The sequence below is a fragment of the Poecilia formosa genome, unplaced genomic scaffold (genome assembly GCF_000485575.1).
Source record: "Poecilia formosa unplaced genomic scaffold, Poecilia_formosa-5.1.2 Scaffold68, whole genome shotgun sequence".
In the NCBI taxonomy this organism is placed as follows: domain Eukaryota; kingdom Metazoa; phylum Chordata; class Actinopteri; order Cyprinodontiformes; family Poeciliidae; genus Poecilia; species Poecilia formosa.
Window position 1 is genome coordinate 561551 of NW_006800007.1, and position 27742 is coordinate 589292.

Below are 27742 nucleotides of genomic sequence, written 5' to 3' on the forward strand. Positions count from 1 at the left end.
ATAAGTAATATATTCACACACATACACATAAAGTTATAGTGCTTTAGACACATAAGGCATGTGGACATGATTTTTTAAATTGATTTCCAAAAATGTTCTATTAAAAGCTGAAAAGTTTTTGCTGGTTGATACTGCCACATAAACACTGAAGACGCACAACAGTACAGAAGCTGTTCGGTGAACTTACAGTACATGTTGCATTTTATCTGCTAGACATTGTAGATAAATTATCTTTTATTATTCGATATAGAGTCTGTCTGTAGTTAAACCAGACAGACTCTGGTCTGGTTGTACCTAACCTGTGAAAGTTAGGTACAAGTAATAATAATAATAATAATAATAATAATAAAAAAAATAAGACTTAGTAAAAAAATTAAAACAAAATAATAAAAAATAAAGAACAAAAAAAACTTTAAGACACAGAAGAGCTACTTCATAATTTAGTATTATCCCAAAGTCTGAAACAGTTTGAATCAATATCTAGATTTATTCTACAGTTTTAGGGCATTGAGCTTTTCCATCTGTCTTCTGATCAAATCCTTGTTTGTCAAGATTTTAGAAAAAACTTTTACAACCTGTACCTGTAGATTGTAAATGTTTGTCATCTCTGGTCAGGAAAAGTTTGAACATTGGATGATTTTCAAAATCATTTTCTGCCTTCTCATACATTTTCATGAGAAGGCATGAAAATATGCCTTCTCATGAAAATGAGAAGGCATTACAGGAGATTCCCCTCATGAATCTCCTGTAATATTTCAAAGTTAAAGAGAGTTAGTGAGGCTGATGTGACTGGGGCAAACGGTGCACAGCACAGCCGGCACAAGGTTCAAGCTTGTATTATATTTGCAGTGCAGAAAATCATCGCAACTGATGTTTGCACAAAAATAGACTGGAAAAGCTTACTTTCACCATAAAAGTAAAGAACGAGAACAACATTTCTGAAAAAACTTTGAAGTGAGATGGAGGCAACATAGTTACTGCAACATGATTGCAAGAGACGGATATATTAGTCCATCAATATACAAAAAGCAAGATTCAGCTGTTCATGTGCATATTGATGGAGTTAGATGGTGAAAATAAGAAAAAGAGGAGGAGAAAAAGGAGGCAGCACAAGTTCATATCAGGGTGACAAGAATCAGAAGTCTGTTGCATGGTTATCCCAGAAAGTATCACTGCTTACTTTATGATTTACATTTAATGATAAAGATTTTCTTATTTTTAGATTTTGGCTGAAAATGCCAAATAATCACACAATGTGAACCCAGATAAATAACAGGAGCCACACTGGTTGAACAATGATAACTCTGTTTAAGATGCATAAACTGCACATCTGAAAATCATAGTACAGCTATGAATGAGGCCTGGACCAAAAACCTTCTGAATAGTTCAGAGTTTAAACCGAGAATAAGCTCAAGATGTGATGGTTTTGCTGAACATTTCAATGGTTAAAATCCCCAAATAGAAAAAAAAAATAAGTATAAAAGGAACCAAAACACCCATTCAATCTTTGACCTAAATAAAATTTAAACTATAGTTGCGGTAAGAAATTCTCTTTACTTTCACCAACATTTCAACACGGTAATATTGCACTGGAGGAAATATTACATCTTTTTAGGTCAGTAAGCATCAAGTCACTTCATTTTATGGATATTTTGCATTGGCTATATACAGAGTGCAAAATATCCTCCAAACATCCCCCTAGTCACAATTTGGCTAAATATATTTATCTTTAAAACATCTGACCAGAGATACATCGATGGATTTGATAAGCGAAGATAAAAAAGCACAATTACTGCACAAATAATGCAAAGTTTGGTTTATAACCCTTAATCTGTTCTCAAAACATTATTTTTTTTTATTTAAACTGCTCAATGTGTCACCGAAAACTGCCAAAGTAGTGCAGTTTTATTCAATAAGGCATAAATCAAAGTGCATTTTTCTTTTATCAAGGTTTTCTTCCTGTCAAGATGTCAGATGGTGATTAAAAACCACTCAAAGCTGCAAACTTGAAAATGTTTGGGTTGAGGTGAAAAACAATCAGAATCAGCTCTGAATCTGGGAGTTAAAACCAAAAACAACTATTGAGGTAGTTTGATGTGTTGACTGGAGAATTTACATAAATATTTTTAGGCTGTTAATATGATAAATTACCTCTAATGCTCTTAATCTCTTAAAAATCTGATGAAGTCATCTTCTACTTTCAGATATTTATAATGACTTTTGGACTGAACTAATGGCTGTAATTAATTTAACGTGACACTCGTACATTTGTGACATAATTACATTAAAATACGTATACAACAGCAGCAAATAAAAACATAAAATAAAACGGTTTAAACTGGCCTGAAAGGCCCAACAGTCTGTCCTACTGCACCATGTAGGTGTGGAATGTCTCTTCGTGTTTGACATTATTTCGTGCTAGGATTTCTATGACGGCGATGTAAGTTCCTAAGAGGAAGCCGAGCAGCCCCACCACGCTGATGATCAGGTTCTTGATGGTCGCCAGTGGCGACAGACCCTCCGTGTGAAAGGCTAAGATCTCCAGGATGGGCGGGAAGATGAGAGCCAGGAAGCTGCTGCTGACCGAACCGACCAACGAGATGACGAGGTCCAACTCCGGGATCAGGATGGCGAGAGCACCTGGAGAGGAGAGAGGGTAAAAATGTGTTCAGACTAGGATTTAGGACTAAGATAATGCTAGAATTTACCAGGATTTAAATGGATCAAATGCTGTAAAAAAAACTAAAGCTGCATGCTAAACCTGTAGCTTCCTAAGCTTAAATTCTGTATGTTCAGATGTAATTTTCCCCCTCATGTATTTCCTCTGTAAGTGCAACGCCAAGCTTCTACAGTCAATCCAACTGACATCATCAGTCCTTATACTAATATTGACCCAGATGAGTTTCATTCAACACCTCCTGCAGTTTTCATTTCTGAAAGCTCACATCTGCGTTGACATCAGGCTTAATTGGTGACTTAAAAGTAAAAGGATCTACCTTAAAAAGGGGTCTCATCTTTGTGATCATGTTTGTGAAAGAGGGGATGGTTCAGTTAATAAACGTATAAATAAATTATCTTGCTTTTTACACAGCCTAAAGAATCCATTTAAAACTGGTTCTTTGCTTAATTATCAATATGCTGACTCAGCGCTGATTTATGCCCCTTGAGTTTTTAAGTGTCTGAATGAGTCATAGGTCAGAGTAAAAGCTCTGAAAATGAGTGAAAAAGCTGTCAAAGTTCAAAGAAATGAGTTGAAAAGAGCTTCAGAAAGCATGAAAACAACTCTTGATCAAGACAACTTTAAAGAAAGAAGAAAGTCTTGCTCAAAGGCAAATGAAAAGAAACGAGAGGCGTGAACCAGACTTCTGCACATCACCGCTCTGATGCCATTTTGACGACAATAACGTTAACATTCAATTAAGACTTATTTACTACTGTTGAGTTCTAAGCAAGTTCTTCAACACCAATTACATTTTTTTATTAAAATATTTTTATTTACACTCTCCCTGCACATAGCCGTTCTGCTAATGGCTTGATGCAGAAGTTCAAGTTTCAGAAAAAAGTCACGAATTAGCATGTCTTGCTAGTAGTCTGCCACTCGGGCGGCACTGCATCCAAACACATCTCCTGTTTGGATGCAATGCCAAACAGGAGATGTTTGGCATCGTAGATTGAGGGATTCATGAAGCAGATTTTTCTAGTTGCTTTTTTTATGGTAAACCAGAGAAATTCACAGGAGCCAAGGTTGGACTACCAGGAGCTTGGTGTTGAGCCTTGGTCCTAGGTCACATTTCAGGAGGACGCTCCTTGTCCCCTAATATGGGCAAGGTTCGTTAATCACTGAAGTCTGCCATCATTTGCTTTTAGTCTGACCTCCCAGTTAGGACCTGAAACGCTGAAACAATCAAAGGTTTGCAACTCCAGGCCTGTAGAGTTATTGCTCTGTAATTTTTAGAGTGAAAATCGCATTTAATCCATTTTAAAACAAACTCTAGTTCATTTTCCTAGAAGGTGATTTATTAGGGAGGATGTGAATGTGAAATTGAACTCTTCAGTGGTCCAAAGAAACGAGCATTGTTCTGTAAAAACCTAGGTCTCGATTCAGTTGAAGTGATGCGGTCCGAATACACAGTGAATGCCAAGACGACCAGAGACCGCTTAAAAAGCAGGAAGCGAATTACAGCTCAGGACATTCTGGGTAAATACAACCAAAACAAACGCTCAAGTTTATAGTTAGTGGGAAAAATGGGACGTGGTCTTTTACCAAAGACAAAAGAAACATCCTACAACCGCTGAAATCTGATGTCACTCCATTTTTGTTTATATTTTCTGAAAAAGTGTCTTCAGAAGTTTTTGTGTCATTTCCTTCAGTGGTTCTTGGTGCAGCGCCATCACAGGCGATGGGGTAAACAGGTTACGCAAAGGGTTTGGTTTGTTTGGCACAGAGTAGTTTGAAAATAAAGTGCACCAGCTGAAATGTTGCAACTTTGGTCCTCAATCAAACCAAAACCAAAAAGAAGTCAGTTCTGAGTGAGCTGAGGTTGTTCAGGCGTCTGATCCGGACGCCTCCCTTAGAATGACCTGGAAAGTGTTGCTTTGGAGAATATTGTCTTTCCTCCTGGACTTGTTTTCAACATTTTGCTGCCTTCAGTGAGTGGCTGGCTGAATGAAAGCTCAAATAGTTGTATTTGCCTATTTACAACATTTATAACTTAATATTATATAAATTATCTAACCCAGAATGTCGTGTTAGTTGTGGGCACCTTTTCGTTAGGTTAGGATAGTTTCTAGAAGAGAAATGTGTCTTCTTTTCTATGTCCATCAGGTTTGACGTCAGAACTTACAACTGCCTCTCAGGATAAACAGTATCATTATTGGTGGAATGCTTTTTGATTTCAAGCATTTCAGTAATGCACATATATACAAACTCAGCCTTGCAAAGCAGATCCTGCAATTTCTCTCCAGCTCTTTGGATATTTGGTGTTCAAAGAATGCAATATTACTCCGCCATTTGACTGAGAACGATCATGCGTAGTTGATGGTCCAGATGATTGGTTGAATTCAATGTACAAGTGACTAATTTTTAGGTTTCCGCCACAAAGAAAAGGCTTGGGAGTCAGGAATACAACATAAAGGGGCAGAAGAGAAATGAGGTGGCATGCTCTCTGATGAAAAAAGGTAGATGGATTAGGTCAAACATGACGATGAAAGGGAGAAAGAGGAGAAAATGACAAATTTAGAATGGAGGAGGGACTCCCACTGGGTGAGCATGAAACTCTGATTGTTGGGATTGTTTTTCACGTGTCGGACGGAGCGGAGACCATGCTGCTAAAACCATCAGGGATCAGAGTCACCTTGTGTGGTTGCTACAGAGACAAAAGCACAAACACCCCCTCTGACGCGGAGATGCATTCGTCACAGCAGAAGTGTGTGTGTGTGTGTGTGTGTGTGTGTGTGTGTGTTTGCTCCTCTCTGCACATGAGTAAACGATTCACATGTGGAAAAGAGAAGTCTTACTGTTCCACGGAGTCCGTCTCCTCTGCGGTGAGCAGGGAGGACGGGCCAGAGCAGGTGTTCTTGTTCTGTTCATACACCAGGCACATAAAAGCCCCGTTGAACTATAATCAATCGCTCACCACTGCATGTTAAGGTCTGTCAAGTTATACTGAAAGGCAAAAAGCAAGGTCGAGCTTTCATGTAACAAGCACGGCACAACTCCCCTGTGTCAAATGTTCATGTAGAGCAAATCTGCCACTGCTCAGGATACACAGTCCAAGGCGGTTCTTTAGCCTAGATATAAAGCTTTCCAGGGCATCAAAGAAGGCACATCCGACTCTGGAGGAGGACGAAGGGGAGGACCAGCTTACTTAAAGAATATGCTGAGCCTTTCACAGCAAATAAACCACAGGGCTGCTTCTAAAAGGCTTGCTGCTGTCCCCTGAGAGAGGCAGCAAACGGATCATCAGACTGCTTCAAAGCGCTGAAGTCGAAATAACGCAAGCACGTTAATATTTCCGCACGAGCTCAGGAACTTCAGAAACAAAGAAAACGCTTAATGTTACGATCTGCTCACCGCAGATTCGGGATGACAAGAGGGAGTTCTGCACAGCATGTATGACAAAAACTTTTTAAAAAGGAGGGAAACAGGAGAGGAGGGTGGCTTAAGGACAGTGGGTAAATTCTCAGCCACACATGGAACAAGGTCTCTCATGGCCAGGGATCCTGAATCCATGCGTCCATGTGAGGCTTGTGTCAGACGGCAGAAGTGGCCTTTCCCTAGGAAAAGGTTAGACGTGAAATACGTGATCCGAGTTCATGAAGACAATCACTGCACCCAAGAATCCCTTTGCCACTCAATTCCAAGTATTGGTATCAATTCCTCTCAAACTTAAGACACAGATCCAGCATTTCTGCAGCCTGTGACACACAATCTGAGATAAACAGATTTTAAAATCATTCAGTGGTTCCTCTTTCCATTCTTCTGTGGATAATTTCAGGCAGCAACACAAGAAACCTCCTTGTGCATTCCCTTGAAACCGTTAAAATCCACAACCTTTGCACTGAGAAAGTGTTTGAGTAATATTTTTCACAACTCCACATTTTAGATGCTGCACTATTAAAGAAGATTAAATTCTGATGTCAAGGAATTTTTTTTTCTCCTCTTCCCACCCGTCAGCATCAACAGACCGATTGGCCAGGCCAGTTCAATTAAGCAGCCAGAAGAAGGAAATAAAGGAGAGACTTGGAGGGAGAGGAGCTGGCAGCTTTTAAACTGTCAGCAGGCGGTTTCTGAACCGGGCCCACAGGTTTTTAAATCCACTGAGAGAGAGAAAAAGACAGCTCTACAGGCAAACAGAGTCAATTACTACCAAAGCCACGAAGCTACGGCTGGTAGTAGGGATGCTCTAAGGCTGGATTAGAGATTGGTAGGGAGGCTCTTAGCTTTCTTTTCTCCACAGACAACCAAAATATGCTGGAGGCAGTCTAATTTCTTCACCTCGCCACCAGCAGCCACCACCCAGAAACAAGCGGAGCTGCCTCTAGCTCTTTCAGGCCTGAGCAGACTTTCATCTCGCTCACCCAACGTTGGCTGATCTGCTGCATAGTGGACTGAAAGTCATTAAAACATGGACCTTCGCTGAGTCTGCCTGAAAGGCTCACATCTTTTAACTGAGCAGTTGGTACCTGCATAAACTAATATTAATGAGCTCAGGGAGGGTGTGCTCCACCCGTTGGCAGCATAAATGTCACTGAAAACTTCACTGAGCTTTTCAAAATATGACCAGTAGACAGCATTAGAAGTTCTCAGAAACCAAGCCTGTTGTCCTTTAAAGTACTTTGTACAAAAAGTTATGCTCCAAATCTAAACTATATCCAAAAAATATTATTTCATGATCAAAACGCACTTTCACCTGTTCTACACTCTTGTCCCTGATCTGCCTGGTGTGTTTCTTGGTCTTTAAGATGCCGTTGTTCACTAATGCTAATTAAAAAAAGATGACACTAAGTGACTTCTGAAGATAATCAGTCTTATTTAAGAGGCTGAATTCTCATTCAGCCCTTACTTTTGAGACGTTTCCTTAAAGAAAAGTAAAAAGATGCTAAAATGAAAGTTCAATTACAGCCAAATGGGTCTATTCATACTGAGTGCGACTGTTTCTGGAGAGGAGTCCGTAAGAGTATAATAATAATGACAAACATTACTGTTAATAATGACACTCTGAGTGAAAGAAGCTCTTTCTGAATAGAGATTCACTGAAACAATGCTGAACATCCGAATCTCAGAGAAAACCTGATGGAGCAGAAAGTATGTGGTTTGACAGAGAGCATTTTTGTTATGTAAATCAGGACTTTTACTCAGCCTTTATTGACAAACTTTGATGCAATTTAGAGGTAATGGTGCTTAATGACGGGGCAAAAGCTAATTTGGGACTTGAGGACCTTCTGAGTAATTGCATTAACATTTTTATAGACTTTCTTGTTAATGTAAAGGATTCTTAGCTGGATTTAACTCTGTTAGAAACTGAGTTGACCGTGGCCATAAAAAATGACAGATACTAAAAAAAACCTGAAGTGGTTGACTATATTCAGATTATAAACTGTTGCACAGTGCAGTATGTCCAAACCAAGCAACCATAAACATGGTGGTGAGTCCAAAATAAAAAACCTGAAACTTCAGACAGTTAACTTTTACTCTAAATATATTCCCTTTTTGTCATATCTGTGACACAATTTTATATAAATCAACTGAAACCATATTATTGGAAGCAAAGCCTTAATGAAGGCAAGATTTGGAGTTAATCACTGGAACCAGTTTGGTAGAAAACGCTTCCCTTTTTTATGGCAACATCAGAATGACTTTGCCAGAAGCAAACATACATTGTGAACTTTTGCATTTCCCCCCATCTAATATTAATCCTTCAATGCCATACTGAAGTCCTTGCTGCTGGCTACCAAACAATGTGTTACTGTTGTACTGTTACTGTTGTGGTGTTCTGAATTATGCCATAGTAATTAGACAGTATGAGTTCATGTTTTGTTCCCACATGCCATTAACAGTAATGAACTCCGAGCTGGATCCAGAGATATTCCACTCAAAAAGCAGCTAAATACAGTTATAATTAACTTTTAAAATAAACAATGTATGAACTAGGAAGCGTTGGTGAGAAAGCTAAAATAAATATGTTGATGCATTATTTCTCTGCAGCATTTAACGCAAGCAGAGTACATGGTGCAGCTAAAAGAGCTTGATCTTTAATGATCATTTACTTGGCATCAAATTCACCCCCTCTGAATGAATAGTCTGTTTTCACCCCATCTCCATTCCTCAGTTTCACTAACAATGTAACCTCTGGCTCACCTCCCTCATCCCACCTCCTTCATCACTGTGTTGAGTCAGCAGTCAATGTTTCTTTTGCACTGAGATGAGCTGACAAAGGTAGCAAAACTTCTCCAGAGACGCTTAAACACTTCACAGTTTTGCTTTAGGGGAACTTTCTTCAGTTGTACCATTTTTTTTTTTTTTAGAAAACCATTCTCATGACAAGTTTTACAGAAAATGTCTTCCTGAAACATTTGTCAACTCCTGGCAGAAAAGAAAAAACAAGGATTTTAAATTGTTTAATTGGAATTGACCAAAAATATATCCATCTGTTTTAATGATGTTGGACCTCCAGTCATGAAAGACTGATTACAGGAAGCATGTGAAAGGACTGCTAATCCCACAATGCACTGCAAGAGGATCTATCTGATCATGGGAAGGTTGTAATAAAGGACTGACAAACAATATCTCAGTTCTGATCAGGGTGACAAAAATACAGGTGGCTGTATTGTAGGATTTAAAAAAAAAGTTTCTAACAGGTAAGCTATAATTTAAATTCTTGATTTCATTTTCTTTTAAATGAAGCATAAAATCTGCCTCACACAAACACATAGTTCTGTTATATTCAGTATACACTTAGCCCTCCTCAACATCAGCAGTCAAAGCTTTGGCACAACATAAAAATATATTTACTAAACAACAAACTGGTTTTCCACCTGACGAGGCTTTTCAAGACAAAATCACCAGAGAAGCAAAATTCTTCTTGTGTAATTACAAACTTTTGACGATTCTTTAGAAAACAACTTCTTATAAAATTACAATGGATATTTCAGCAGTGGGGTTGGTTGTAGGAGAAATTGAAACAACGGGGCAGTGGAAACAGGATGCTCTGTCCCAGTTATCAATTTGAAGCTGCCCATTTATTTCATCGTGGCTGGTGGTTGTTTGAAATTACAGGAATACGAGGTAACAGGAGCGGTTCCCTCTGAGCGCGAGTGAAGATTCGTCTAATCAGGAGGCGGCAGTTTGCTGGAGGGGCTATAATCTGTTCCTGCTGTTACGGGGATACATTTTATTTTTATTTAAAGTTTATTTAACCAGTAATTCCTCATAGAGGTGCAAAATAACTTTAAGGCAACTACATGCAAAATAAAAACCAGGGATTTTAGGTGTTGTGTTTGTGATATTTCTGAATTCATTTGTAGGAGTAAAACTGACATACATGCAACTCTCTGCTACAAGAGAACCAACAAACTGTGCTCAGGAAAACAGCTGTATCTGATCAAAGCTCAGCAGCATGTAAATCTGACTACTGGACACTTCTTTCTATAAAGAAATCAATGTACAGTCATGGTTCAGGATTTCCTGTATGTAATGAGCTCCGGGCGGTGGACATTTGTAGCATTTTGCACTTATAAAATAATATGTTAGGACGAGGGAAGATTTTCTGAAATGAAGCTCAGTTATTCTTTAATAGTTTACAGTCTGGAAAAAAAAAGATATTAAAATGTACAATCATGTGGAGGAAAAGCAAGGACAAACGTCTACAGTAAGATTTTAAATAAAGAGTCTGTCAGCCTTGAGGACCCATTTGAATTTAAATCTAAAACTGAGAAAATGATGCACATTGCCTCAGCATGAAGAAGCCATTGCACTGCCCTCAGGTAAGAATTACAAACAAATGCAGGGCAAATTCTTACCTTCTGCTGCAAACATGACAATTGTGGAAGATGATTGCAGGTGAATTGTATTTCAGGACAGAGCAGAATGATAAATAAAGACGTCTGCTGCTTGTTTGGAGGGTTGTTTCACAAGTCAATTCATCCAATCTGCCCTGCAAACCATGTTTTTGAAAAGAATGACGTACAGCTTGAGAAAAATAAAATGCCGGGCAACAGCGGAAGCTGTTGTGTTTCCCCGAGTAAGATTGAAAAAGGTCACATCAAATCATGAGAACAAAATGGTTCATGATCACAGAGATGACAAATGAACAAGACATTTAAGAAATTAAAAAGTTTTCTTCCTGTAAGTGAATTAATACGTTTGGATTTCAGTCACACAATTCATTTATACACAAGTCACATGCCATGCAAAGGTTTAGTTCCACTGGTTGTCACCACAAGATGTAAACAAACAAAAACTAAAAAATTCTACCTGCTTTTGTTAAATCATTCTTGATATTTTAACAAAAGGCAGTTTTGATACACAAAAAGCGCACACTCTGGCACCGCAGCGCCATGACCTGCGTTTTTTTGTGAGCTTCATTGTACAACATGAAAATGTCATCAAAAGACCTTTGTAGGCTGCCATGTCATCTGCTGGAAACAGAACATTTCATTGTGTGACACCTGCAATGCAAGACGGCAAATAAAAGAGCCAAACACAAAAGATGTGCTGGAGTCCTTCAAATAGCAGTAAGAAGCTCAGGGAGTCGGCATTTTTGAGAATAGAAAGAAAAATAACAGAAAACTAATGAAAAGGAGAAGAAAACACAAAAAATACTCTTTGCGTTGCTTGGAGACAAAGAATCTCCTTTTGGACCATCAAAAGAAGTTTTCAACTCAAAACGATTTAATTACTGGATTCTGACTTCTTGTGATGTGATTATATTTCAGGAAATTTAGACAAAATCTTGCAATCAGACAATTCTTGGCCTCGTTTGAGGCATTCATGCTGAGTCTGGACCCAGGAGATGCTCTGATACAGGAAAAACACCCCAAATCTACCACTGACACTTTGGAAAATATGCAGAGGCATATCTCCTAAGTACAATACCTAATCATTGTAGGCAACTGCCACTTTTTGCTACAAGTACTTGACTTTATAATCGGAGTAAATTTCCTTAGAAACATCTTTGTTTTCCTCACTTTGTTTTCCTGATTTTGCAATGTGAGTGAAAAAATTAATGTTGTCTGAGAATTTCCTAGATATTGAGAGAAAATATATTTTTTGGAGCAAGGACTTTATATTCAAAGTGGACATAACCACTATGACGGTTATGATTATATGATTACTGCTGCTTGAAACTTTCAATGACATTTGGAGGAAAAAAAATCCAGAAAAAAGTTAGGAGGTTCTAAGAATTAGAAAATAAATCTTTGAACCCTGACAGACAGTATCCACTTTGAAGTATTCTGGAATATTGTGCCAAATTTATTTTTAAAATAAGTAGATATTATATATTTAAATAATTGTATGTAAATGTACTCTTTTTGTTGTATTTTCTACCAGAGAACTCTTTTCCAACTCACTAACTTTAAACCCCACAGAAAAATATTCCTCTCTCTGACTACAGTATTTTGATTATGTAATTACTTTGTACATCAAAACACAGTTTTTTAGTTTTTTTTAACCTCGAGCACCCCTCTCTGTCAGCAGGAAAATCTTTTACGCCTGCAGTGTGCTCAGTTAATGGAAAACTGAGCAAACAAAGTGGACACTTCGTCAGAAAGCCTTTGCTGTTGTTTAACAAAGTCCAACAAAAAGCTGAACTGATTCTTCTTTGAACAACAAACATATTAGGCTGTAAGGACCTCAGAGAATACTACAAAGACAATAAAGACAAAAAGAGCTCAGCTCTGCAGGCAAAGACTCTCCCAGCAGACTCTCAACTTTATCTCCTCAACAAGCGAGGCTGAGAACAAACGAGCAAAAAGGATCAGAGAGGGACTGTTGTCCTTTTCCTGGCTCCACATCACACTGACCCATCTGCTTTAAGAGTCCTTGGTGCCACTATGGGTTTCTGAGGGGCTCAGAAAGGGTACGAGAAGCTTTAATTACCAGAGCCAGCACTTTTCCAAACTACCATTCTCTGTGTCCTGCAATGTGAGAAAAAAATGAACTCTTGTAGGATTTTAAGAGGAATTGTGGCGTAGAAACATGACGTGTATGCTGGTAAAGTTCTTGATGCAAGTCCTTGAAGCACTTTTTCCCTCTGACATTACAAACATAAACTTTATCCTATTGTGCACATCTGATATTCACACCAACCTTGTATATTTAAAACACAAAAGCAAAAAGCAAAACAATGTGTTCCTGACATAAAGCCAATGTTTTTGCCTGAAGGTGGCATATGACTACAAAGGAGTTTTGATGCACGTAATTTGAAGACTAAATAAATGATGCAGATCTGTATGATAATGTACAAAACAAAACACCAACGGGATTGATATACAAAAGAAATAAGTTAACTATCAGGCTTTTAAGAAGTCTATATACTGGTAATCTTAGGTATAATAAATATTTAAACATCGCTAGGTTGAAAATGAGCCCATTGTTGCAGCTAAACCTGAAAAGCAGGTTACAATACATTAAGACTTCTGTATACTGAGCAGTTTTTATACTTTACAAAGTGTATGAAAAGTTTAAGCTGAATATTATAAACAGGGGAAAAAACCTGAGGGCAAAATATGAGCAGAAAAGCTGAGGATGGAGAGGAAAGGACAGGAGGAGCAGGACGGGAGGTAAAATTAGAGTTGGAGGGTGAGTCTGACCTTCCCCACCCTGCAGGAGATCCTTGGTAATGACAGAGATCCTCTGGCTGACTGTGTCATGTGACATGATAATTGAGCCAGGAGGTTGGGTTGTTTAGGGACAGAGGCCGTCATTTAGAGACGGGTCTAGTTTGAAACATTCAGATGCGATGTGATCTGATAAATATTTCAGATGTGACCTTCAGAGCTTATTGCTGCTGTCTTTTGAAAACTATGCAGACAGATTTTTGTGTCAACAAGACAATAAGGTGCTTTGAAAAACCGTACTGCGCTCAATTATTCTGCCAACAACTGAATGAGTTGGTGTCACCTCAACAGTTTCCTTCTGGCACCTTCCTGGAACAAGTGTGAACGACTGCCATCACAGTACAGAAACATGAATATGATATAAACAGATTACTAACTCTGGAACAATGAAATTATAATAGACGCATCATAAATCACTATGTTCATTTGACTCATCACTTTCCATTTATGCATCATCTGCAATTATTGTTGAACATATGTTTGTGTTTTCTTGGTTTTTCTTTCTGTAGAAGGTAATCCTGGCACGATGCTTCTGTGTTCAGCATCCAAACACGATGCTGAACACATTGTTTTAGCATCAGGCATCGATGTGTTCATTTCTTTTCTAGAATGAACCACTGATGAAGTTATGTTTTGCTTTAGTGAGTATGATTTATTTTTTTATATAGACAGTGTTCTTTGCACAGTGCTTCTGTATTTAGTGATGCTTCTATTGCAGACAGAGACATTGCTAGGCTACTGCTGGAATTTCGATTGTGTTCTCTTTTTTAACTGAACGTTCTCTTTCCCTTAGTGTTTCTGTGTTCAGCTTTTACCCAATTCTGGATAAAAACCTACATGGCTTATGACTGCCATTAAATTTGTTCTCCCCTTTTGAAAGCTTTTTTTTTTTCCTCCTTTCTCCACTGAAAGTACTCCTGTGTTTAGTCGAGTCACTTTTCTGGATTAGCTATCAACTAAGCAGTTGTTTCCATTACCTTCGTGTTCTGTCTTTGGATTTTTATTGAAAATGTTTACAACCCAAAACTCATGGTTTTTAAACTTGCTAGCATTATTTATCAACTGAACATGGTAGTACTGTAAATTGGATATAAATGGGAGGTACTAAGGAAATTATGTTTCTTTTCAGAGAATCTTCATTACAGAACGTATCAAAAATAAATCTCTTCCCCAGTACAAAACCATGGATATTCAACTACTTTTCAAGCCCAATCGCAGATTAGAAATCTTTTCAAAAAGATCTTTAGATTTTGTAAAATTTAAACATAATTTTAGATTCAAGCAATCCAGCCTCAATCAGAAGAGAGAAGGCAAGTCAGAAAGTTATGACGGAGAAAGCAGAAGGGCAAAACGCAGAGGGGAACATGCTCCACAACCTGCAAAGGTGAATGCACCCATCACATTCTTGAAATAAATAATACACCACTACAGTCCAACAAGCAGCTTCCTTTCCAGTTGGAACGTCACCTTAGTGCCACACTGCTCCAGATGAAGCACAAGAAGAAGAAAAGAGGAAGAGGAGGCTCACGCCACATCCTCATGTGTCCTCTCCTGTTCCCATCAACAGCTTAGCAACACACGCAAGCTGCTCACCTCAAGCCTGTGGCAAAGTGACTCAGACGAAGGTAACAGAAAAAAACGACCAAAACCGGCACAGAACGCTGAGCTGGTTTCTCAGCTCATGAAGACGAATGGCTGTTATGTGCTTAGATGTATTATGGGAAACAATTTGTTTTAGATTATGCTAGATCTCCTTGAAGAAGAGTCATGATGGGGATACACTTTGTGTTGCTGCTGCATATGAACCTTTCTCCCATAGAAATGGGTTGTTTGTCAAAAAAAAAAAAAAAGGTGATGGTGAAATTGGTGCAATCTGTTGCTTGAGGCTCCATGGATGGCGAGAGGTTTTCTGGTGCAAATTGCTCTCAGCTATACTGTCTATATGGACGCTAGGAGAGTGAGACGTAAACCCCAAAAATGATTACCGAGTCTCTGCTACAGAATCTATGATGCTGTTGCAACTTAGATTCATTCCTTTGGGCGTTTCTTGACCCAGCCAGTCGAACTTTGGGTCAAGAGACATTTCTAAAAACTGCGGCTACCTTCTGCAGTTGTGCTTGATGTAATATTTGCAACAAATCTATGTTTCATTTCATCTTTGATTTAACTTTACAAATCTCACCTCATGTGGTTTAATGGAAACAGAAAAGTAGCTTTGGTCACATTAATATTTAGCACATTAGCATTTTCTTATAACCAAATTTAAATAAATTCAAGAACAAATGAGATACAAGGTCAAAAAGACATTACTTTCACAGATTATCAGCTCCAAAAAGTGGTCTACACTCCAAAATTAGACAAAATGAAAACCTTTCTGCAAAGACGAGGGGATCAAAAGTTTTCCACACTGATGTGAAAGACTCACTGGCAGATATCACAAATTCAACATATAGCTTTTTTTTTTTTATAATTTAACAATGACACGGCGCTCCCATCTCCACAGGAGGCAAAGCCTGATTAAAGGTTTCACACAAGAGAATAAAAAAACGTATAGGTATACGTTATCAACCCCAACTTCAAACGTTAACATCAAAGCTTGCTGCTGTGGAGTTGTTCACGCAATCTTCTATCTGCCACTAAATGTCCAAAATACCCTAATGAAACCTAATGTTTCTGTCTTTGAGAGTTACACCTAGCCTCATGTGACAATTCAAGAACTGTGCCTTCGGGTAGTTTTGTCAGACATTGTGTAGAGAGACACAGAATAAGGTAAAGCCATGTTTCAATCCCACCACTGCCACTCAGAGGCTCTTTGATTCAAAACAGCATCAGCAGCAACAGCAAGCTCCTCCGTTTCTCAGCCCATCTGTGGCAAATTAGAAAAGAGTCCTCACTTCAAAAGAAATCTCAGAGCATTGAAAGAAACTGACCTTTTCAGGGAAAATGCAAGTCAAATCAGAGCTCGGCAGAGAGAGACGGGGCAGTGTTTGCTCAGGGCAGTCCTCTCTTCTACCTCTTATCTGCCCGTTTGAGCCCAAACTGAAACAAATGGCAGGGAAAGAAAGGGCTTTGTTGCTGTAGCGACGAGTGACAGCTAGGTTTGTTTTACAGCTCTGCCAGTTAAAACAGATCTTAAGTAAAATCATGGTGGATCTGGGAGGAGAGAAAAGGACCTGGAACATCAGTCAAACCTGTGACATTTACCGTCAACAGAAAGCCATTTTCAAATCGCACACCAGAACCACCAGGCTAAGTTCACGTTATGTAAAGTCCAAAAAGATTTGGATTTCTGCTTGTTTTCTGCTTTTCAGAGATTATAAGAAAACATTTCATCTTCATCAATCAGACTAAAACTTTTATCTGATTACTTTTAAATATCTGCTAATCTATTAAGTGCATAAACTATTAGGGGTTTTCTAATTAACGGACCAGGCCTAAATGCAGCTTTAATGAGAAAACACACTTACACCCCTGTTGACTTTAGCGCACGTGGAGAATGAGCTTTTAAACATCAGACAGTAGAGAAGCAAAGTGACAGCAGAGTTAAGGAATCAGCAGTCCTGGCTCAATGGTAATCAATAGCAATCGTTGATCTATTAAAGGCCCATTACAGGGAAGCGTGTTCTGCTGCCTGAAAGCGGGTCAGGAATGAGAACAGGTAGTTCTCGGCATGCACTCGTGAGCGCAAGTGGAAAAGACATGTGGCTGTTAGGCTGCCGACTTTAATTCCCACTGACTCGCCACCTCTCCCGCCGAACCGATTCCCGGAAGCAAACGCACACTTGCATGCAATGCTGCAAACAAACCAGCTCTGAAGAACACGCAGGCTCCTTGAGATGCACAGCCAATCAAATATTAGTCCAGAAGAAGAGAAACGAAGGCCAGCATTGAGAAAAACACAAACATGAAGATAAACAGATGAATACCTTCCACACAGACATAATGCATTAGAGCTTCTGCTCTGATGTGGATCAGCTGAATGCAGCTGGAAAGTCACGCTGAACAACAATCCTTTTTTTTTTTTTTATCATTTTGTTTCCATGAGAACAACGTCTTCTTTTTACCTCCCACTTGAAATAAGCATAGTATTACCTACTGAGAGACTGACTGCAGTTCGACGTCTGATACAAAGAAATGCTTACTGGTGCCTGAAACTGTTGATTGAATATAGGAGTTTCATCTCCATCAACTTGACAGATTGTCCAGCACAATGAAGCCACATGTGTGGGTGGCTGAGTTCTTTATTTCCTCATCCATTTGTCTTTTTTTTTTAAAGAGTGCAACAAATATTCTTACATTATGTGCTCATCAGATTAAATCACCTAAAATATTGACAAAACCAAGGAATTTATTTACTTGAGACAAAAAAAAAGACCTCCCCACAAGGTTGTTAATATAAATATAAATTTGTTGTTAATAACTCACATGGTTAAATAAAGGGTAAATTAATAAATAAAAGTCCCCTAACTGAAAAAGGGCCAATGATGGTGTGTTTTAATTATGTTCCCTTATTTATTTCTGGTTATTTATGCTTCTGATATAATTGGAAAAGCCCAAAACGTGTCTTGATTGGAAATATTGTGGAATGAAATAATACTTTCAAACCGTTTTCTGCTCTTAGTGGTAGGATCATAAGACACTTAAACAAATTGAAGCCACCACAAGTGGAGCCTTTTGAAAGGACACTCTGAACCGCTTAAGACAAGTTTAACTGAAAAGTACTAAAGAATGAAAACTTGAAGGAAAATGAGAGCAAAAAACCATCAATGTTTACAGTGAATGTGTGAAAGGACTTCATAAAACCTGGAAATCCTCATCCTCATTGCTCAAGAGATCAAAACATAAAAATCATTTTAGGAAAATGCAAGAAACCTTTGATGTTTAGAAGTAAAATATTAAGGGATGCAAGATAAGTTTAGTCATTTTCACAGTTTGTTAAGGTTATATTCACACTTCATTCTCATTTACTCTGCTTTAACTACCGTTGGGGTGTGAGAGGCTGCAGAGTTATATCAATCAATCAATCAAAACTTTAAAAGTATAGTTTCTGGTTTTGGAGCTCAAAGTCCAGAAAAAATTTACTGCAGTGAAAACACATTTTTGGTTGGTTACTTAAGAAAAAAATTTTGCTCCAAAATACCTTTTGCATTCAAAAATAACAGTGTCTTCGCAGATGTGGAAGACGTTCATGTCATTTATACTAATGCACCTGTGTGACTTTATGGATGATAGGCTGTGAGCTGTGTGCTTCTAAAAAGATGAATGTTCTGCTCAACGTTAACTTGGAGCAAAGAGAGGCTATCATTTCTGAAATTAAGGCCTACTGGTCCAACCAGAGGATGGGTCTGACGTAAATGAGCTCAGGCTCAGATAAGAAGACGACATTGCTGGATTTGAACTGAGAAACAAACTTTTACTTCTGTCAGGTTCTCTGGGATGGGCAAATAAGTTTTTAAGAGGATTGTGGAGAGTTATGCAACTTTTAAAGCCTGGATTACCCTTGACAGAGAATCAGCAGGGACAAGACATAAAATTAGCCAATTAGCTATTTCATATGTCCAGTCATGTTTGAAGATGTGCATTCTTTTATAAAAGAACACAATTAGAAGTCTGTTCCTCCATTAACAAAATGTTTGACAGCAAGAAAAAAATGTCCTGATACAAACATCAGACACAGAGTTTGCATTTGTCCTTTTAGCCTTTCCAACCAACAAATGACATATAAGAATATTGTTCTGATACACAATAATCAAACACCTTGGCATCTCCACTACTGACAAACGTTTACAAGATCAACTCAAAACTTAGAACTTATTACATTTCAGCTGCCTTAGATTAGAGTTACAGCAACGCACAGGGTAGGGAATCCTGCATGTCGCAGATTAATGGTTGTGTTATCAGTGGTTCCTGAATCTGATTTTATAGAAGAACTTAAATCAGTCAGAAAGGTGGTCTGAAAAAGAATGCATCAAAAATAATTTATTTTACACAGACCACAATTAAGTTCACTTTTAATCCTCGTCTCTCAAAAGTATCTCCTTTATTTTTTTCCTTTAAGTCCATTCTTTGATCAATTTGCCCAATCTGTGGTGCCAAGATGAAAATACAAGCAGGGCTCTTCCAAGTGCTCTGGACTTGTGGGATCACCTGGAAGTAATTAGTCACAAAGGGGCTTGTGGAAGTCGCTCAATACTTCTGCCTCACCCATTTAGCTAAAACAGCCAATCAGCTAAAAACTCTCCTCAATGAGGCATGAAAGGCTGCTTTTATTTTACAATCAAACCAACAACCTTCAGAGAGCAAATCGGTTTCTTTTCCTTAAGAGCGTTTCAGCTAAAGTGAAGAGGGAGCTGTTGAAAGGAGGCGCAGATCTTAAAAGCTTCAACACTTTGAAGTGTTCATCACAGACATCAGCTTTGTTTGCCGAGTAAAACAGAATGCTGACCGTCTTTGCTCCAATTTGGTTTAAATAAACCTAATGAAAAAAAAACAAATCCAACAACAGGAATAAAGAGAAAACTGCCTCAGAAGTAGTAAGAGAACGTAACCGTGATTCAATGTCACTGAAAATGATCGAGACTTTTGCAAGGCACCGTACTTCAATGAAAAAGTTCTTCATCAAAATATGAAACCATTTCACTCAGACTGGTGAGTGGAATCAGACTGTGACTTTGTAGATTGATTATTGTGGCAGTAACAGTAAAAACTCGTCATAAATGTCTTGTAAGCAGCTCAAAGTATAAAGATTAAGAATAAAATAACAGAGTTCCTACATGTGATGATGACCAGAAGGGTGCGGAGCAGAAGATCGACTGGCTTCTCCCATCTCTCCGACACGCAGGTCAAAATCTGCGGGATGAGGATTTCTGCAGGAACGTAGAACTGCAGGGCAAAAGTGATGAATATGCCGAAACAATACAGCAGTTTTACTGCCTGGTACGTCCTGCAAGCAGACAGAAAATCAGCACAAATATTACCACAAAACCTCAATTTCCCTTAAAAATAATGGCATACAAAATGAAAGTTAGAAACTGTATGATGTGTAGTTTTCATAAACATAATTTAGTCTCTGCTTTCCATTTGAGACAGATGCTGCTAATTACAATCTTTGAGTTTTCAACCTCATTGAACAGCCAATCTATTCCACTAAAACGCAACATCAGTCCAGCCACAAAAGCCGCTTCAATGGGCGTCGCTCTCCTGCAGCTGTGATGATAGCAACAAGTAATGAGTAAACAAATTCTGTCTGAGACTTCGGTTCCACTTTCGTTACTGCGGGCGCATTTCCATCAGAGGGAACCAGACTGATGGCCAGAAAAATGACACCTTTGTTTCTGAAATGCTGATTATACAGCTAACTTTATTTCTAATTACCGAGGGTTTCTCATTAGCTTTTACATCGGTCTGTGCTGAACTTTGGGGAAAATAAAAGTTTCAAGTAAAACTTTGTTTTATGCCACAGAAAAAGCTTCAGTGTTACCATTTACTGCCCTGGCAGGGTGGAGCGGCTTTACAGGCATCTCTGAGCAGAGATATGCCTAAAGTTAAAATTACACCAGGTTGTACAAACTGTTGACATATTCCCATCAGCTTATTTATTTTATCTAGGCATGTCACTAAAAGCAAATTCTCAGGGTTAAAAAAGGTCAGCATTCCCAAAGTAAAGACCTACAAAGCAATTTGTGTTATGTTAATGCAAAATGTTTCCTCTCTTAAACTAAACAAACATTTCACATCATACTAGACTCTGTTCAAAACTGTGGATTGGATCTTTTATTGCAGCTGAAAGGAAAAGAGCAGCACATCCTTTAAGTTCTCTAAACTTCTTGTTATCTTACCAGCAGTTTGGCAAGTTTAAAGTGATGCTGCCGCCGATGTGCTCTCCAAAGCACATGTACCCGATGGTGCCGAGGCTGATGTAGAGGAACGTGACGATGCCCATACCCAGATACAAAACCTGGGTGAATTTCTGCGGCCGCTGCATTTTATTTTCCAGAGGGAGGACCTTCCAACGCACAAAGACACAAACAAGGCAGGAAAATGAAAAAGACGGCTCAGCAGGTGAAAACCCAGTGAACATGTTTTTGGAGTCTGCTTAGAATGAGTTACTCTTTCAAAAAGTCTCTTGTTCTCAGGCTGTGATCTCTTGATTTGGGCATCTGGACATTGCAGGAAAGCCCAAATTTACATTGACATTTCAGCAAAAGCCCAGGGCTCCATTTCAAGGCATTCAACATGTTCAAAAGCATTATATTTATCCCTTTATGCTGTGCTGGTGAAGAGTAAAACAAATGAAGGTTTTGTTTTCTTATCCACAGCTCCCACAGAGATCTATGTGATCAGCAGGCTTTACAAAGAACAGATACAAACAACATGTGGGCCTGTGATCTTGTCCTCTAGATATTTTTGCCAGGATCACATCCAATTAAAATCCCAAACGAGAATCTAACACACGTGGACACACCACATGCCTGTGTATATGAGCAAAATCAGGGTTACTTATAGTCACCATGAACAAAGAAAGTCCAACTATGTTTTAACCGTCAGTATTTGGGCATCAGGACATAATGATTAGGCATCAGGTTCTAGGATTATTTTTGTGGTTGTGGTTTACGTAAGGAGCAACGTTTTTCTGTCCCCCTATCAGTGGACCATGTTGTGTGACGCCAGTAGCTCCAGTTTACCCATAATGTTATTCCATTGACCTACCACTAAAGGAGGTCTGGGAATGGAGCCGTACAGGTCAGTTGTAGGGGCCGTTTTTACACTGGAAATAAGACAAACAAGGGTAGCAAACAGCACCGAGGAGCCGTTCTGCTCAGTGGAAACGAGGCATTAATGTCTCACCGCAGACCTTCAACCTGACTGAAATGCACACTTTAACTCGTTTGTTTAGTTCTGTTGGTCTCATTGATGATGTTGGGCCAAACTTCACTTGGATTAATTATTTTGTACTTTGACTCTAGAATACAAGGCAGTGCAAGGTTAATTTCATGGCTGCCAAAATCCTCACAATATCTGATAAATAAGATTTACCATAAATAAGATTGATCATATATTTATATTATTATCAAGTCTTATTTGTTTTTTTGGAATTATGATCAGGCACTTCGGCCCCATCTGGACAATGGAAATGGTTCCAGAAGTCCAGTTGTTCAGGGAGATGCAACTTTGCAAACCCATATTCATTTTAGAGGGAAGTTCAATTAAATAATATTTTTTTTTAAATCCCACTGTTTAAAGTTGCATTTGAACCATAACAAATGGAACATATTTTATGTGTAACAATGATTTTTAACAATGAGAAAATACAATGTCTGTCACTGGTTTTCACAACTGTTGACTATATGATGCATTTATTAAGTTTTCATAATATAAAGCACTTTGAACTGCATTGCTGCTGAAATACAAATAAACCTGATTTAACATTAACTTTAACATTCAACATTTTAATAAAGGTTTGTAGCATCCGAGATGGAATTATTGGGCTTTTTGGCCATTTCTTTGAGCATTGAAAAGCCTGATCTTGGGGTAAATTTGCACCCTAATATTAGAAATATTACATATATTTTTCAACTTGAGAATAAATTTTTCTCTCCATAAAGTCTTGGTCTTCAAATAGCTTATAAATGTCATCATAAACCTCTCGAAAGTCAATGCTGATATCTTTCCTCTTTGACATTCTGCTTTAATAAAGATGTTTCCACTGAATGCATTAAATCAGCAGCAAATGGTTGTTACTGTCCCTCTTTGAACCATTTGTGTTTGTGATAACTGGTGTTTTTGTAAACTTGAGGTCAGAATAAATGATTTCAGAACCTGATAAAACCAAACCCATTTTTGTGCCCATCTACAAAATATGTGCAAACCAAAAAAGCTCTTTGTACAAATTGTTCTGACAAGCAAATAGAAACTCTGTGCAGAAAGTCTCGCCACATCTACCTGAATGAACTTAGAGTAAATGCTCCTCACCTTTTTGTACATTTATTTTAACTACAGTCAGGTGAAAAAGCTGTGAGGAATGTGCAATTACTTATTAACAGACTCTTGAAGGTTGGACATAAATGTGATGCAACAGTTGAAACATGACAGAGAAGGAGTGCTGCTGAACTCAAACGATGACAAAGGAATAACAATCTGGTTTCAAAATGCCACAAAGCACCAAGATGTGTTTAAATCCTGAGGTTTTCGTTTTCCGGATACAAATAAGCATTTTAAATGCTTTTATGGACTGATCAGGCATATCATTATTATTTGTAGTTCTATTGGTGTCAAAGTGCGACGAATGATATATGCTGAAACTTTCAATCAGAACCAGCATGACCTTGTTTAGCAATCTGAGCTGCAGTCTTGTCTGTACAGCTGTAAACCAGGAAAGGGCTGGAGTTCATGTTCTGACCCAGTTACCTTCAGATCTCAATCTGGACCCTTTCATTCTCGTTCAAATTCTTACATTTGATTATATCTTCCTGCTTTTAACACATAAACTTTAACATGTAATCTCCATTAGCTGCGTCTAGAAAAAAGCAGCGTTGTTCACATGTCACTACTCACAATGTTACTCTGGTTGGTATGTTTCTCATCATAAAACTGCACTTTGAATAAAAAAAACACTATTTTTCCAATTCTTGTGTTCTGAACAGATGACACTATAGATAAATAATATGGTTGCTTTAAATATCTGAAGCAGATAAAAATTTGAAGTATTTCTCATCATTCTTTGATTGCGTCATCACCACTTGGTCACTTACCACGCCAATCCCTTCAAAGGCAAAGATGGCCGTCCCAAAAAACAGAGGGTAGTCCTTGGCTCTGCCGACCTTTGGTAGATCAATAGGAAGCTTGATGTTCTGTTAGGGTAACAAAAAAAAAGAAAAAAAAAAGAAAAGAAAGATTAACGGTTTACTTCAGGCATGTCCAGACATTTGATATCATCTTTCAAAGCCTTTCTGAATGCTAATTAGTGATTCATTATGGCTAAAGTCCAGCCGTACTGTTTCATATCTACTCAAATCAAATCTGCAGTCAAGGGGTCCTCTCCGTAGATTACCGGCAGTCACATTAAAATAAGACCTTGTGCAAGGAGGACGCCCCACCTTATGCCTGCTGAACTCATTTGCTGGCTGAAGCCTGCAAATTACCTTTGTTTGTAGCAATTATTTAACACAATTACTCTGCTCCGTTTGCAGCAGCAGCAAAAAAAGAAAAAAGAAAAAAAAACCTGGATAATATATGAGGAACTCGTATTACTTGTTTAAAAAGTCAACATGCAGGGAGAATCACAGATGATGCCAACTATTAAACATGTTCTGTGTCAGTGAAGGAAAGTAGGGCAGAACGAGGAATTGGGTTAAAAATGATGAACAGATTATTGGAATAATCATAAACTAACTTAGCAATCAATTAACTGTTAACTGCATCGTGTATACACGATGCAGTTAAATGCTAAAAGACATTTAGCAGTAACTAAGTCAAAACTGTGCAAAAAAAGATACATTTTGCATTTAAGATTAAAAAATATAATTTGTCTGTAAATATGTTCTACCCAGAACTCCTCAAGTGGCATAGTTTTAGCTTCACCTAGTTTAAATTCTGTAAAATATAAAAATCTATTACGCACCAATTATTAATCAGTTAATCAAAGAAAAAAAATAATTAGACAGCAGATTAGCCTCGCAATGTATTTTCACAAGTTGATGTCAGAAATGTTTTTTTTAGCGGCTTTTACTACGAATGTTAAAGCCTACAAAGCCTACATGCTACGTTGTTGCATTTCTGGCAAAAAAAAAAAAGAATACATTTCATTTTCAAAAATAACTGAAATATTTATTTGTATCTTTTAATGTATTTCATATCTTGCATAAAAAATATTTAAGTGGTTACATGAAAAAAAAATCAGCAAAATGTGCCAATTTCTTTATCCCATTAATTGATTATTAATTGCTAAAATAATCTATAGATTAATTGATAATCATCATCATCAACAATCATTAGTTGCAGCCCTAATTAAAAAAAAAATGTTCCCATTATGCAGCAACTCTGATCTCAGTTGAGTTTAAACTCCTCAAATGACTGAACATTGATTTATCATTTAATATTTATATCATTAAATACAAAACAGGGACGGTTCTTCAGTGTAACAAGGACATATCAACAAATTTGAACTATAAAGAAGTCAAACTGAGCAACTGAGAAAGTAAACGTAAAACTTCTTGTAGTCAGTGTCCTTCAGTTTTGCTGAACTTTGTTGATGCAGATCCAGCTTATGGGTCACATATCTCAGTCCCAAATCTCTGTGAGGTTTCTGATGCAAGAAATTGCTTCGTTTCAAGGCAAGGCCATTCCTCGGCGAACACGAGTACTATATATCTGCAAAGCACAGAAGCAGGATGATGAAATGGTCGAAGGCCAGGAAACATGTAATCTGGAGACTCTTGTCTTCACTGGTTGTTCTGTTATTCAGAAAAAGCTCAAAATCCAATTGGCTTAGTAACCACAAAGCCGGACAGCGGGGAGAGACGGAAAACTGGGACTTTATTGTGTTCGGATGGAAAGTTTCATGAATAAAAGTTCGAGCTGAAGTATTGATTCTAATGTAATCACAAAAATATTGATCTTTTTTTCCTATAGGCTAAAAGATGAGTCATATTATCGCACACTGACTACCGTACTATTGCATCGGCACCAGCAGAGGAAAAAAAATCCACGTTCCCCTACACCGACAAACTTAATGACATTCTCATTGATCTGGATATATCTTGCTGTTTAGGAATCAAGATATTAAACCACTGCAATATTTACTTTGTGGTTGTTTCCCAAAGAAAGTTAGGTTGTTAGGTTTCATTTGAATGAAACTGAAAGAACAGAAAGAGGGAAGTTTTAATGTTGGTTAATGGTTGATCCAGATTTGAGGGGGGGCTTTATTAACCAGAGAATAGTTTTAAGTAAACAACATGAGCAGCTGAGAGATGTATTATGAGACCTTCAGAATAAGAATGAAAACAAAACTGAATAAAATGTCCTTCAAACCAGCAGTCGATACATACCTGTGACTTCACTGAAAAAAAAACATTTCAAGATGGATGATAAAAGAATAACATTGAATTTCTGTGCTTAGAGCACATCAGTTTGCCTCATAAGGACTAAAACATTCTCCTCATCATCTGGGAATATTTTCAGACTTTCTAAATTAGCTTAGATTTGAGTTTTTCAATGTCTGGAAAAGTAAAATAATGATTTAATTGATAAGGAGGCAAGCTGAACAGCCATATTTCTTCCATAAGCATGTTGGATAACTGAATTATCCAGATTTTTACAGACTTTGATCTTTTTTAATCATTTTACCTACATGGTCATAAAAGCAAATATATGCTGGAGGTTCAAAGGAAAGTGAACCTTGTATCCAACAGAAAATAAAAAGTTTAAAACCAACCTGTATGGTCGGGAAAAAAAATTAATTTTCAGTTTTGATGCCTCTTATGAACAATAAAACATAAAAACAAATCTAATTTTATCATCTGGTCTACTAACAGCAAAGGGAAAATCAAGAGGAAACTTAAATATTTCATTTAAAATAAACATTTTAATTTTCCTTCTATTCGAAGAAAATTGCATTAGATAATGAATTAGTTTAATCTACAGCTTTTATTTTTAAGACTAGTTATTTAAATCTAAACAGACCCAATCAAGTCCATTCCGAAGCAGATGGATGGAGGACGTCTGGGTCCTTTGAGAGTCCTGAAAGGATTTATCTTCCAGCAGAACCAGAGGCGCAAAAAGTTGGTATGCAGCATATGCAACGCATAGGGGCGCAGCACCAGAGGGGGCGCCAAAACCCCGTATGGAGGGGGCGACGCGCCTATTATGTTTTCCCATACAGTTCAGCGCGCCTCACGCTCCTTCACCTCTCGCACATAACGAGGTACATGTAGGGAGTTTCACAGTTCACGCAGCGTCGCCTCGGGGTGGGGGGCGATTTATGTTTTCGCATCCACCTGAATAATGTGCAGTTGCGTCACTGTTTGCGACATAAGCAGCTGCTTTTTAAAGAAGGCTGATTCTGGGGATAATAATAAATACAGAGGGCAAAGGTACAAACAACACTATCAGAACGTTTTGTTGTTTACTTGCATCCAAGTGTGGAAGATCATGAATCACGATATGTTTTTTCATTTTTTAAAATATTTTAAAAACTTAATTATGAAGGTTGGCGGTGCACCGCGATCTGAACTGAAACATCTCGGGTGAAGTCGGTGTTTCCGTTGAAGCTGCTTCTCCCGGCGCACACATTGGACCGTGTATCCCAGGATTTCTCCAGCTTTCTGAGTTATGGACAACCAAAGTGTTTTGATGAACGACTTCAAAAAAGAAGAGCCCACCTCCTCTGAAAAAGAAGAGCCCA

The 27742-nt window shown here is 38.1% G+C and overlaps 1 protein-coding gene across 1 annotated transcript in view; it reads right to left on the reverse strand.

The window, feature by feature from the left end:
• Positions 1–728: 728 nt before the first annotated feature.
• The window catches only part of slc36a1 (solute carrier family 36 member 1), a 51109-nt gene continuing 24095 nt past the window's right edge, over positions 729–27742 (reverse strand). The window contains exons 9-12 of the mRNA XM_007555040.2: positions 24093–24191; positions 21180–21346; positions 20115–20284; positions 729–2640 (exon numbers count right to left, since the gene is read on the reverse strand). Coding sequence (XP_007555102.1) covers positions 2366–2640; positions 20115–20284; positions 21180–21346; positions 24093–24191 — 711 coding nt within the window. The 3' untranslated portion in view covers positions 729–2365. The remainder of the gene's footprint in view (positions 2641–20114; positions 20285–21179; positions 21347–24092; positions 24192–27742) is intronic.